Source organism: Bos taurus, chromosome X (assembly GCF_002263795.3).
Source record: "Bos taurus isolate L1 Dominette 01449 registration number 42190680 breed Hereford chromosome X, ARS-UCD2.0, whole genome shotgun sequence".
Taxonomy (NCBI): domain Eukaryota; kingdom Metazoa; phylum Chordata; class Mammalia; order Artiodactyla; family Bovidae; genus Bos; species Bos taurus.
The window spans coordinates 132,292,836-132,307,045 of record NC_037357.1 but is presented as its reverse complement, the minus strand read 5'-3'; the positions used below and the strand labels follow the sequence as shown (position 1 = coordinate 132,307,045).

The following is a 14,210-nucleotide window of genomic DNA, read 5'->3' as shown; positions in this document are numbered from 1 at the left end:
TCCTCTCCTCCACCTGCTCTGGAAGTCTAGAAACCAAGCCATTCTTCTGATCTCTGCTCCTGTACAGGTTTTCTCTTACTGTGTTTCAAATTCCTGGGGGGAGGGGAGGGTGGGATACTATTTTGCATCTTGTCAATTACCTGTATTTTGATTAGGGAGAGGCTGGATGGTGGACACTGGAATGTTTCAGGCATAAAAGAAGATGGATTGTATGTTGCAAAGTGGTAGAAGGATTAGCAGAAGTTGAATAAATATGTGTAGAAACAGTGAAGGTGAAAACACGCCTTGGTGACAAGGCAACAGACACAGGCAGAGACAGAGGGCGTGGGAACCACAAAAATGATTTTATTTTAAACCAGAAAGCAACAGCAATGGAGAGCTTGGGCTGAGGGTGTGACAGCATGACTCAAGTACCAGGAACTGAACTTGTTCGGGTGAAAAGAGCAGCATACAGACTTTCATTTCCCGACCAAGCAAATCACATCCGCATCTTTGTGACACTTGTCAGTGGGTTCCCATTTACAAAGGCTTGCATTGCCTTTCAGATTTTCTGAACAGTTTTGTAAATATTTTTTTAAAGATGAAGGTTTTGGTGCCCGGTTTCTTTTTTGATATACCAGGCATTGAATCAATCACGAGTGAAAAGAAAAAATTGGTGAGAGTTTTGCTTAAAAAATCGTTTGTGGCACTATTGATATTTTGGGCCAGATAATCCTTCGTCATGGGGGCTGTGCTGTACACCATAGGATGTTGAGCAGCATTTCTGGTCTGTACCCACTAGATGCCAGGGGCACCTCCTTTCCCAAGTTGCAACAACCCAAAATGACTCCAGACACTGCCAGATTGCCCCCATGTTCAGAAGCACTATTTTAAAAACATTCTCCCATCCCCATTACCATCTTTGTATCCTTTTTTTTAAAGACATTTTATAAGGGTAGAGCAGATCATCTGGTTCCCAACACCGAAAGCACATGTATGCGAGCAGACATGTGTGTGTTTCTGCAGGCACTGCCCATGTGCCTGGAGCCGAAATGGATTTCCACGTTCGCTGGGGGGCACTGGTTTGGTTCCTCAGAAAGTCTCGAGATCTCAGTACCATAATGAAATGCCTGTTGGTCCTCAGGCCTTCGCCTCTTCTCCAGCAGAAACTCTCATCAACATGTGCAGTTTTTGAAGTCACTTTCTTTTAAAGCCAGAAAGAAAATCTTCACCCAAGTCCACTCTCCATCTTAACCCATCTCGATTCCTACTTGAATTAGACAGTGGATTCGGGGTTCTTCATTTCTATCCATCAGGAGAGAGGCGCCATGTTTCAGAGTTCAGTTTTGAGGACTGGCTGCATAATTTGCGAGGCCCAGTTCTAAACGAAAATGAAGAACCCCTCGTCCAGGCATTACTGAGCATTTCAAGATGGTGCCAGCAGTGTTCACACACCCACGACGTTGGACCTGGAAGCCTTGGTTGGCGTTGCATCAATTTTGTGTATTAATTTAACTGGCACTGCCAGCTCTTTTTCCCCTGTATTGTGATGCCTTCTGTGAAGGAAGAATCTCAAAACAAAATGCCGTGCCCCCAATCCTTTTAAAGAATTCTACTGCAACAAATGTTGATAGCATATATTTTTCAGACTTTCAAAAAAAAATCCACATGGAAATTTTGTCTACATCATTACAGTAATGAAAGTAAACACTGTGGCCTTTCATCATATACATATTTTCCAGTAAATATGACAACATGGAAATAGTAATCACTACAATCCACAATGTTTTTAAGTTAGCAAAGAGTGAGACTTCCACAACAAAATGTTAACATAATCCCTCGTCCTTATAAAAATAGCCAAAACATAACCTAAATGGCTTGCAGTGAAAACTGGAGTAGTAACTTTATACTGAAAAAGCATTATAGTTCGTGGCAATATTGTCCTCATAAATGCTTTAGATTAACATCATAAGGCAAACTGGAGCATTTATTGTACCTGGAGACCATGATTTAAAAAATCTCAGAAGCTGAGTTTTAGACCCTTTTATTTAAAACCTGTTAGTGTACAAAGTGCATGAAAATATCCATTATTCAGCTACCAAAAAAGTTTGTAAAAATTATTAAGCCAACCCTTTTGGTATATTCAGGGAAGCCTAATGCACATTGTTTTTCTATTGTAAAAAGAAAAAAATTCCATTAAGTTGTCAGAGACTGAGTAATTTTTTTTCCATTGAGGCATCCATCTTTTAGATGTGAAATTGTTCTAAGTCACTATCAAAATATTCATCTGGGTATAAATAATATAGTAAATATATAGAATCTATCTGTTAAGAAAAAGGAGTGCATCTGCCAGTGTAGAGGCAGAAGCCCTGGGGAAGCTGCCCCTGAAACCCAGACTCATGATCACATAATGCGATACTGAAACAGTGGGTCGGTGAACGAATTTCAAAGAAACAATTCGTTGATTTGCTCAAAAACAAAACCAATAAAACAGTGTCTAAATCCCCCAGTCTGTCAAAACGGCCACCCCAGCAGCCCAGATAAATTTTAGCAAATGAAATGGTTGAGAGATGTCATGCCCTTCATCAAGGTAGAACCATTGCCAGATTCCTGGTTTGAGTCCTAGGATGGCTTAGTGTGAAAGTGTCAGTTGCTTAGTCATGTCTGACTCTTTGTGACCCCATGGACTGTAGCCCGCCAGGCTCCTCTGTCCATGGGATTCTCTAGGCGAGAATACTGGAATGGGTTGCCATGCCCTTCTCCAGGGAATCTTCCTGACCCAGGGATCGAACCTGGGTCTCCTACACCGCAGGTGGAGTCTTTACCACTGAGCCACCAGGGAAGGCAAAAAAGCCTTATGTCATGGACCATTCCAATGTCTTAGGTCAGCACACTGAGCGTTGTATCTGACATGACATTAGCAGGTTCTACTAGCAGGTTCCAAAGTGAGAATAGTGAGTTTGATTTTTTTGTTTGTTTTCTTACAACTCTATTTAACTATACTAGAATATAGAGGGACTTCTACATCTTTTGAGATGTGTTTAAAGGTCTGTTTATTATAACTTTTGAAGCACGTATACTAGAGAAGAGTACTTCATGCAATGTCCCTTGTCATTACCAACTCATAAATACAAATGTTTTTTGGTGACTTATGGTTGGATGTGGTATTGGTGGTTGGGGCCATATGTTGATGTCCTAGAGAGCAAAATCGATCCAAAGTGGTGCTGCCATTTGTGACAGAAAATGTTTATTTCCTCAGCCCCAGTGACAAAAATTATTCAGGGGGAGTGGGACACAGGACAGCTAGTAAACATACTGAAGAAACTTCACAGGCCTAAAGAAACTAGTAAAAGGAAGAAGGAAATAGATTTCTATCATGACACAGAATCCCACTTCCGAGAAAACACAAATCGGCCTGAATTTTTGAATCATCAGTAGGATTCAAGGTGAATTTTTTCAATTGCAATCTCATTGTTCGTGTTCTCCCAGCATCATCCTACCAACCATGGAAGGGTAATTACAGGTTTTGCAATAGCAGATCCCCGGCTCCCAAGTCAAGTCTTTCCCTCTTCTCTGTTGCTCTCTCCATCCTACTTGATCCATAAATCCTTCTGACATCGCTGAATGCTTCACAAGAAACCAAGTCAGAAAGCCCACTTACTTCCCTACTAGGTTCAAAACTATTTTTTTTAGTTTGAAAATAGTGGCATATTGTTAGTGTTGGGGTGACAGGACCTGCCATGAGATCTGTAGGAAAGAGGATGTGAGAAGGTGGAGAAACACAAAACTACAAAAGATCTTGTTTCTCAAGCTCAGAGACTTGTGCTGAGAATAAAGGTTGTCAAGAACTGATAAAACTTACAGGCCTCCTAATGTGCAAAACCAGAGAATTCCTAAGAGTTGTAATCCCCGGTTATGTTCCTATATAAATAATCTATAAATTTTCCTGTAAATACAAAAACAGGGTGAAGAAATTATTAAAGCCTGTACTTAATACAAAACACAGTGAAAGGGGGGAATCACCCATTGGGAGTTCTATCTTAGCTGATTTCTGGATGCTTTTTGTGAGATTTAACCACATTCTGGAAGCCTGTGCTTTCTCAGTCCCCAAAATGGTGGCCACCACCCTTTATATCCCCCAGAAACCAGCTCCACGTGCTCAGGGCAGCTGCTCTGTACAGTCTAGATGGTCAGGGATGGGAAGGCCTGTTATGATGGTCAGACATTTGTTCCACACAGTGAAGGTGGGGCACACAGGCTGCGAGAATGTGATGTCGAAAGTGTAGAGGTGGATGGAGTTCAAGGCATCATAGAAAGCGATGGAGCCATTATCGTAGTCTAGCAGAATGCCGACACGCCGGAGGTGGGGGGCTGGCTCGATGGGGATCTCCTTGCTGTTGTGTCTTACCACCCAGGTATTGTGGCAGCGGCACAGCGCCCAGGAAGCAGAGTTCTTGCCAATCCACTCGTGCTTTGGGGCTGACTTGTATGCAAGGCCAATGGCATACCTGCAGACACAAAAGAGCAATGACAAGAACCATGAGCCACATTGCACACATACATGAAATCCTTTCTGTGATCCTTGGTCATCCCTATTCCCTCTTTAGTGAAAGCTTGGGCAAGAACCCTGACCCCTCTTCCCCATCTTCTTCCCTTCTGGACATAAGAGTTGGCAGAAAGGGGCCATTATATTGACTCAAATTCCTGTTTATAGTGCGGATGTTATGAGAGAATCAGAACTTTGTATTTGGCTGTCTTTTTTTTTTTTTTTACATTCATGAAGACCCATGCAGTAGATTCATGAGACCAGTGGCATCCAGTAGAACTTTGTGCAATGACTGACATGTTCTGCTCTGTTCAATATGGTAGCCACAAGCTGCATGTAGCTATTGGGCACTTGAACTGTGGCTGGTGAGACTGAGGAGTTGCACTTTTAAGTTAATTACAGTCAAGTTAGTTTCAAGAGCTGCATGTAGCCCATAGCTACCATCTTGGACAGCACAGCCCTAGACTTCTGACCTTCTAAAGATCTTCTGATCTTCTTTGAATTTTTCAACTGACATCTTGCCTGTCATCTTCCATGACTTCACAAGGCAAGCATGGAAAATGAGTTTCATTTATGGGGATAGGTTCTTTGTCATCTCCTAGCCTCAGTTTTCTCATCTGTAACACAGGGACAATGATTGTCATTGTGTCTCAGAGTTATTTTGAGGAGTTAAGAAAAGAATATGTGTTTAAGATCCTGGGCCTAAGACCTGGCATAGAATAGTCAGTAATTGTTATTTTATGATCTTTGCCCAATGACACATGACTAATAACTACCAGAATAGGAATTTGACCCGAGGGTGATTTAAAAGGCCACATGACTTAAACAACACTCCCTAATGCCTTTTCTCACCAGAGGAGCCCTTTTGGTTTTATTTCCTACTGTATTTACAAACATCCTGAATGTCTCTGAGCTGATGGATATCCTAGTTAATCTAAGTGTTCTGTCACCGCTCAAAAAAAAGTTCTAAATTCTTTCTACAGTGTTCTAAGCTTCTTAATCTCTTTTCAGCCTGCTGAAACATGCCTCCATAATGTAGTATTTCTCAGCTATTATGATAAGCAAGGGCTTCCCAGTGATAAAGAATATGCCTGTTAATGCAGGAGATGTGGGTTCAATCCCTGGGTCGGGAAGATCCCCTGAAGGAGGAAATGGCAACCCACCCCAGTATTCTTGCCTGGAGAACTCCATGGACAGAGGAGCCTGGTGGGCTGTATCCGCAAAAGACTTGGACACTACTTAGCAACTAAACAACAAGATAAGCAAAACCCATCATTCTTAATAAATAGTGAATGATTCAGAGTTCAATTCTTAACGTGTTATAGTAGAAACCAGTCTAACTGGATGTTGACATATGGTACCTTACCTGCCGTAGAGAGAAAAACTGCACTGGTCTTGACATAATGACATTCTTTCAAACATCATGTGCTGGATTTAGAATATAATCACTTAAAGAGTGATGTGTTCAAAAAAGAAAACACACCATGACTGAATTAAGAGAGGATGGAACTGATCCTCTGGCAAGCATAGGGTACCAGCCTGTGTGCTGTCAAACCTCTGCACTTCACCCTCGTCAATTCTGTTCAGCATTTTAGGGACACTCCTGGGGCTGCATTTCCCAGAATCCTCTTTCCAATATGGAGTCCGGATCAGATTCTGCCACTGACATCCGTGCACAAGATCCAGAAGTTCTAAGAGAAGGCAAAACACTGTTTTCCAGACAGTAGACAGCACACGTGAGGTCTGTGGAAGTTTCTGGGCAGACTCCTGGGTGTACCTTGCCTCTGGGCTGTGAATAGCTTTCCGCCTTCCAGGAGAGGAGTAGCGGGCTCCCAGAAGCCTTGGCTCTCTTTCTCCTTGGTATACCTAGAAAAAGACTTTTCCTTTTCTCTGAACCCTAACAGACACTTTGGAAATGTTTTTGTTTTGCACTTTTCAGTATTTTCCTGCAAGACGTTCTATCTGTCCTGGCAGACACCATTTCCCTTTTCAGATAACTTGAAACTTGCATTTGCATCACAAAATAGCCACGTTTCTGTATTGTTTCCTTCTTGCTGCTTGTACACCATTTTTATTTTTTAGTAAAGAACTTTGACATTCCTTTCCCATTTGAACCTTGATTGAACCCCCTATGGAGTAGCTGTGGCAAGTATGACTGACTTCATTTAGCAAATGGGAAAACCAAGAGAAGGTTAAAATGAGCAAAATCTAGAATCTCGCCCCTTCCCCCTTAAGTTGGGTTCCTGTAATCTTTGCATGAACCCACATTTAGTTAACACCGTTTCCTAAAATACCAAGAGCACATTAACAGCATTAGAGTAAGAAAATAACTACGTGTCTAGTCCATTAAGCAATGGAAAATACCATTATATTATCATTAATCTGTAAAATTATGTGCATATTTCCAGTGAGCTTGAAAGGTGCAGGCGGAAGGCAATGTTCCATTAAGGTATGCAGTGAGACTCAGAGAATTCAAAAAGTATAAAATGATGTTTCTCAGAGTAATGTTAACATGCCCCATAGCATGGATTATAACATACAAGTAAATTTCAAGTCAGCACTATACTTCACAAGAAAATACATGCATTATTAGCTGTTGCAAATCAAAGTATTACAGGCATTTGATAGTAAAGGTCACCCTTTCCTCGCTAACACCTCCCAGGAAATGTTAAACTACTTTCTACGTGACAATTTTCTGAAACGGACACGAGTTTGTAAAGATCTGAAGCGTGGCAATTAATGTGAGAATATTTTCCCCCTGCCTCACGAGTTGGTTTTGACATCTGGTGTTTTCAAGGTAATGCTGATCTGTGTTTGTATAACTGAAGTGGTGTAGTGGAATTCCCCACACCATTCGTCAATGGGGATGAGATCATAATGATCAGGTATCATTTATCATAAGTAATTATTAAGGGGGTTGTAATTATTTAGACACTGGATTCTGTCCCAGATTAACAGAGCCCGTTAATTAACTAGAAATGTTTGCTCTTTTGCACCTGCAAAAATTCACTGTATTTTCCTTTGGGCTTTTATCTTGCCCCAGTGCAGCTACACATTGTAAATGCCAGCCTGGACCAGAGCCAAATATAGGGGGAGGATCTGTCCTTCGTCCTTCAGAGGGATGTTGAAGCAGGGATGTTCTGAGCAAAGAGAACCTTGAGGGTCACAAGAGGGGAAAAAACCTACTTGCTTGGCTAATATGCAAACCGTTTGGAAAAAGACAACACCCAAGCTTATGAATGTGTATCAACACTGTAAAGGACTTAGACATACTACATTGTTTGCATAGACTTGAAGTGAAAGGTTTCTTTTTTGTAAAATAAGTGTTTTAGCATCTTTATCTCAAAACTAAATACTGTTACCATACTCATCATCTGCAAGTTAGGCAGTTTTCAGTTTTAGGGTTTGTTTTTTTTTTTTTTTAAAGCAAAGATTCAACTATCACTTATTAAGTACACCACAGTAAGCCTTAAAGTGTTTTTTCCTTTATGGTTTATTACAGGATATATTTAAAAAAAATCTCTTGGAGCAGCTGATTTGACAATGTTGTGTTAGTTTCAGGTGTACAACAAAGTGAACCAGTTATACGTAATACACATATCTTGGGAAGATCCTCTGGAGGAGGGCATGTCAACCCACTCCAGTATTCTTGCCTGGGGAATCCCATGGACCCAGGAGACTGGTGGGCTCTGGTCCATAGCGTTGCACAGAGTTGGACATGACTGAAGCAACTGAGCACCTACACGTATCCACTCTTTTTTAGACTCTTTTCCCATATAGGTCATTACAGAGTATTGAGTAGAGTTCCCTGTGCTATACCATAGGTCTTTATTAGTTGTCTGTTTTATATATAGTAAATAATGTGTATGTGTTAATCCCAATTGCCCAATTTAACCCTCCCCTCTTTTGTCCCTGATAACCATAAATTTGTTTTCTATATATGTGACTCTATTTCTGTTTTGTAAATAGTTCACTTGTATCATCTTTTTAGATTCCACGTATAAGTGATATCATATATTTGTCTTTCTCTGTCTGATTTCACTTAGTATGATAATCTCTAGGTCCATCCATGTTGCTGCAAATGGCATTATTTCATTCTTCTTTTTATGACTAATTATTACAGGATATTGAATACAGTTCCCAATGCTATACAATAGGACCTTATTGTTTATTCTATATGTAACAGTTTGCATCTGCCAGTCCCAAACTCCCAGTCCATCCCATCCCCTCCTTCCCTGGCAACCATAAGCCTGTTTTCCACCTGAGTCTGTTTCTGCTTCTTAGGTAAGTTCACTTGTATCATACTTTAGATTCCACATATAAGTGCTATCACGTGGTATTTGTCTTTCTGACTTCTGTTACTATGATCATCTCTAGGTCCATTCATACTGCTGTGAATGGCATTGTTTTACTCTTTTTTTAATAGCTGAGTAATATTCCATTGTGTATATATACCATATCTTCTTTATTCTGTTGATGGACATTTAGGTGGCTTCCATGTCTTGGCTATTGTGAATAGCACTGCTGTGTACTTTGGGGTACATGTATTTTTTCAAAGCATGCTTTTCTCTGGATATATGCCCAGGGGTGGGATTGCTGGATCATGTGGTACTTCTATTTTTATTAGTTTTTTTAAGGAAATTCCATACTGGTTTCCATAGAGGCTGTAGCATTTTACCAAATCTGGCCCTCTGCTTGGTTTTATAAAGTTTTATTTGCACCCATTCATGAATGTGTGGTCTATGGCTGCTTTTCCCCCACAACAGTAGAGGTGACCAGTTGGGAGAAAATCATCTGGCCTGCAAACCAGAAATACTGGCTCTCTGGCACTTTACAGACATTTGTGGACCTTTGGCTAACAGCTTGTACCCTGATTGCACCTATGAGCTGTGTGACCTTGGGCCTCAGTCAGCTCATCTGTAAAATGAGGTATTAGTACTTACATTTCTGGGACTGTTAGGATCAATAAATGAGCTACCATTTGTAAAATGCTCATGCCAGTGTCTGGCATAAAGTTGTGCCAGATAAAGGCTGGTTAGTAAAAATTATAATTGGTCATAAAGGGAGCTATTTAAGTGGGCATCTATGAGACAGAAGGGCAGGGTAGGAGGTACGGTTTGTGGCTGTGGAACCGGCAAGGTCAGTTTTGTAAGGTGAACTTGGCAGAGTTCACCAATTCCCATGTCCACTGCCCTGACCTTCACCCCTTGGGCTTAGAGAACTCAGTGGGCTCAAGTCACTGGGCTGGATCTAAGGGACACTTTGAAATGAGTCTCGGCCGAGGATCACTGCCCGCCCCCCCAGCACTGATGGGCCCAGTTTAGAGTCACAAAACATACAAGGCAACAGAAATTAACTTCAGTGATGAAGAGCAGGAATTAAAGTAGGAATTGGTGAATTTTCTCTGTAAAGGCCAGAGAGCTAATATTTTGGCCTTGTGGACCACAGAATTTTGTCTTACCTAATCAACTCTGCTGTGTGGCTCAAAGGTAGCCATAGACAATATGGAAAAGAATGGGCCTGGCTGTGTTCCCATGAATAGTTTATTTATAAGAACACACAGTGGGCCAGGTTTGGCTGTAGTCGGCTGACCCATGCTTTAAGGCATGACAGGGCAGTATTAGCATATTAGCTTTCACAGGGACTGGGGCTCAAGTCTTGCTGCAAATAAAAAATGGATGGAGTTAAATGAGTTATTTTTCTTATTGGCCAAATGGTAGATTAAATGATTGCTTAGTACATATTCACTCTCTCCTCTCAACTCCATGGGAGGAATATACTTCCCTGTACCACTGGCCTTGAGCCTGGCTATGTGACCGGCTTTGGCCAATGGGAAGTTAGTAAGACATGATACAAGCAGAGGTTTCAAATGCGCTTGTGTAGTTGGGTTTATACTCTCAGATTCCTCAAGAAGGACATGACCTGAGTAGCCCACGTGTCCAGACAGGATGAAGAAACCCATGGAACAGACCTAGATCCAACCTGCAGCTTAAAGCAAGGCCCAGTTGAGATTAGCCTTGATCGGCCATCCCAGAGATGTGAGTGTCAGTGAACAGTAGTAAGTGATTGTTGGTTGAAGCTACTGAGTTTTGGGGTGTTTATTATGCAGCATTACTATAACAACAGCTGCCTGATAAAGCTTTTTTGCATATTATTCTTCAAGATGGACCTTGGGCTGGGTTGATGGTCTGACAAAGTATAGAATGAGGTGTGCTTTTTTTTTTAATAATTGTAGGACAATATCCATCAACAGCTGAATGGATAAAGAAGATGTGGTACATACACCCAATGGAATACTACTCAGCTATAAAAAAGAATGAAATAATGCCACTTGCAGCAAAATGGATGGACCCAGAGATGATCATACTCAGCGGAGTAAGTCAGACAAATACCATATGATATCACTTTTGTGTAGAATCTAAAATATGACACAAATGGACTTATTTACAAAACAGACAGACTCACAGACACAAAAAACAAACTTGTGATAACCAAAGCGGGCAGAGAGGAGGGCTAAATTAGGAGTTTGGGATTGGCAGACACAAACTACTGCGTATAAAAGGTGGGGAATAAGGTCATGCTGTGCAGCACAGGGGTTTATGTTCAATATCTTGTGATCATCTACGGTGGAGGAGAATGTGAAAGAGAATACATTTCAGTCAAAGTACCTACCATGTGCTTCCGCTTATGACCACTTCCCAGTAATGGCGGCCACTATCAATGAACACGTTTCCAGCTACGCCATAGCTGCCTTGGCTGGTGAAGCGCTCAGGCGTGTGGCTCTTTTTGGATGATGACTCATCACGTTCTACTGTCAAGTTATCATGGGACACCTTTAGCTTTCGATGTGCAGATTTGGGGTCCAGTTTAAATGGTTGGCCTAGAAGCAGGGTTACAAGACACAAACAAGGTAGATGAAAAGAACTGTGGATTTTAACTTAAGCAAGAACATATTTTCAGAATAAGCTTTAAAAAGGATGGTAAAATCGTGCAGACAAACATGTCCCTGCCTCCGAGAGCTCGCAGTCAGTCAGCTCTGAGCTGTGGGTGCAAGGTTGCTTCCCTCACTGTTCAACAACAGCATGGGTGAGGGTCAAGCAGAGCCTGTGGTGCAAGCTTTGCTGGGCATCCCAGCTACACACCAGCAGCACAGTTAATGTGCTGGCCTACATCATCCTGGAAGGGAGGAGAAAACGAAGACTTCATTTTCAACCATTCCCCTGTTCAGTCGGCTTCAGATGAATTCATGCTCAATAGACCTCAGAAACCAAACACATCAAGACTGCAGGTTTTAATGTTCACAACATTCTAATGGCTTATATTATTTTGAGATTGTTCAAAATTAGAGCAGTATTCTCATGAGCTTAAAATGACGATCAAATGGGCTATTTTTCAGCCCATAAGATCAGGAGGAAAATGTGGCAGGTTACTACCTACCTGGGTTTTTGAGTCCCAAGTTCATTTATAGACGTAAAAGTTCCTTTATAGACATAATAAGGTCCTCTCTATTTCATTTATTTGTCTTTGTGTTTTGAACATTGAACCATTGTAAAATTCTGGCCGAATCACACCTGAATATCCATCCTCTCATTAACTGTTACTGCTTTGAAAATTCAACACTGGTGTGGGGGCCATCCTGTCATTCAACCACATTGGGTACCAGACACTTAAAGGCAGGAAACGGATTACAATGTGATGCAAATACCATGATATTCAAACTCCACTGCTGTATTGGAAGGCCGCTTCTGCACAGTGCTCAGACAATCACCAGAAACAGTCTGCTAAGTCTGACTATGGCAATACAGGATGCTGGCTGAGAAACTGACGCAGAGACCTGGAGCAGTTGTGTGTGTTACATCATATGCAGGTAGGCCAAAGGGTATCACTCTTGGATAAAAACATGACAATGGCACTTCTAAAATTCCTTCTTGTAGATCAGGGACCAGCATACTTTTTCTGTAAGAGGCCAGATATTTTCCTATTTTCAGCTATGCTGGCCATGTGGTTTCTTCTGGGGCTATTTAACCCTGTGGTCGAAACATGGCAGCAGCCAGAGACACAGGTGAACAGATGGGCAGTGCTGTGTGCCAATAAAACTTTATTCACAAAAACAGGTAGCTGAATCTGGCCCATGGGCAGTAGTTTGCTGACCCATTTTTAGATTTCTGTTCATATCAAAGAAAACCTTAAAGGGGACCTGAGAAAATCCTCAAGTGCTGAGCAGGCAGGGGTATTCTCAAAGACTGTAAGACCTACTGAAGTCTATGTGTAGTTTAAATTTTGGCCTGGCTTGTAAAAAAAAAAAAAAAAAAAAAGGTCCTCAGGAATGATCACACCAGCTAAGACAAACAGAGTCTGAAGATAGATTGGCTTAAAGGGTGTGATAAACCATAATGGAAAATATGAAAAATGAATGTATCTACATGTACAACTGAATCACTTTACAGCAGAAATTAATGCAACACTGTAAATCTGTACTTCCATCAAATTTTAAAAAAAGAAAAAGGTGATGATAGAATGTGCCTTAAAAATAACTGGACCCTAATGGGTGGTTAGGAAGGAATTCCATAAAGGCACAGCCATCACTGAAGATGAAGGCTGTGTTATACTTACCCTTCTCCCAGTGAGGAAGATCAGGTCACAGCCATTGAAAAGACTGGCCTTATAATGGCGAGATCCATCGTGTTCCATGGATGGATCCATGTGTGGGTTGCTCCCACCCCGACCCACACATACGCAGAGCAGGGTCTTGCCATCTGGTGTTAGGTCCAACCCCCTGCCTCAACAGGGAACAAATTCTACTTGTGCCATGGATATGTTTCTCAAGGAAACTATGACCTACTCTGTCTAGGTTCAAAGCTTTTGCTTTAATGAGGATAGATTAGTTCACAGAAGAAATTAATCATTTACTTGGCTAAAGAATTCAATGCATTGTAAGATCTGTATACCTAAGAGTTCGGCAAACTACAGCCCGCAGGCCATATTGAGCCCACTGCCTGTGTCTTTCAATAAAGTTTTAATGAAGCGTGGCCAGGCCATGCTTTTCTACCAGAGTTGAACACCTGTGACCAAGATCATCTGACCTGCACAGCCCAGAACAGTTACTATTTGGCACATTACAGAAAAAGTTTACCAACCTCTTGTACATAATTTAACAACATCTGATCAATGATTGCATGTCTAGAAGTACAAGATTACCTGTCCATATGAAATGAATACATTATCTTTAGTAAAACCAATAAAGGTACAAATAAGAACCCTCAAAGATCCATTCTACAGAATAAACCTCAATGTATGTATTGGGTTGGCCAAAAAGTTCATTTGGGTTTCCTATACGCTGTTACAGGTTTTTTCCAGTATGTATTCATTTTTCCCCTTATTCTCCAAAGACATTTCCTTCTCTACCAGCAGAACCCTTGAGAAATTAGCTTATGTTTAAGAGTATGGGTCTTAAGGACAGATATGTGGAGTAAAATTAAGTTACTTGACTACTAAAATCACAGATTGGGTTAAATGAGGGTTCTTCTTAAAATGTATTTCCTATAGATTGGCTGGCAACCCTAAAGCATGATGTGATGTTGACATACTCCAATCGACTTTCTTCTGGGAGGTCTTATGCAAACAAATACCATATTATATAGCATAATATTTCTAGACCAAAAAGATGTGGAGAAAGAAGAGGAGG

At 41.2% G+C, this 14,210-nt stretch overlaps 1 protein-coding gene across 3 annotated transcripts in view; it reads right to left on the bottom strand.

The window, feature by feature from the left end:
* Positions 1-322: 322 nt before the first annotated feature.
* MID1 (midline 1) overlaps positions 323-14,210 on the bottom strand; it is a 149,416-nt gene continuing 135,528 nt past the window's right edge. For 2 of the 3 annotated variants that reach the window (XM_005228472.5, XM_005228478.5), the window contains exons 9-10: positions 11,198-11,405; positions 323-4,487 (exon numbers count right to left, since the gene is read on the bottom strand). In XM_005228472.5, coding sequence (XP_005228529.1) covers positions 4,139-4,487; positions 11,198-11,405 — 557 coding nt within the window. In that variant the 3' untranslated portion in view covers positions 323-4,138. The remainder of the gene's footprint in view (positions 4,488-11,197; positions 11,406-14,210) is intronic. The other variant, NM_001192822.1, reaches the window with a different exon arrangement.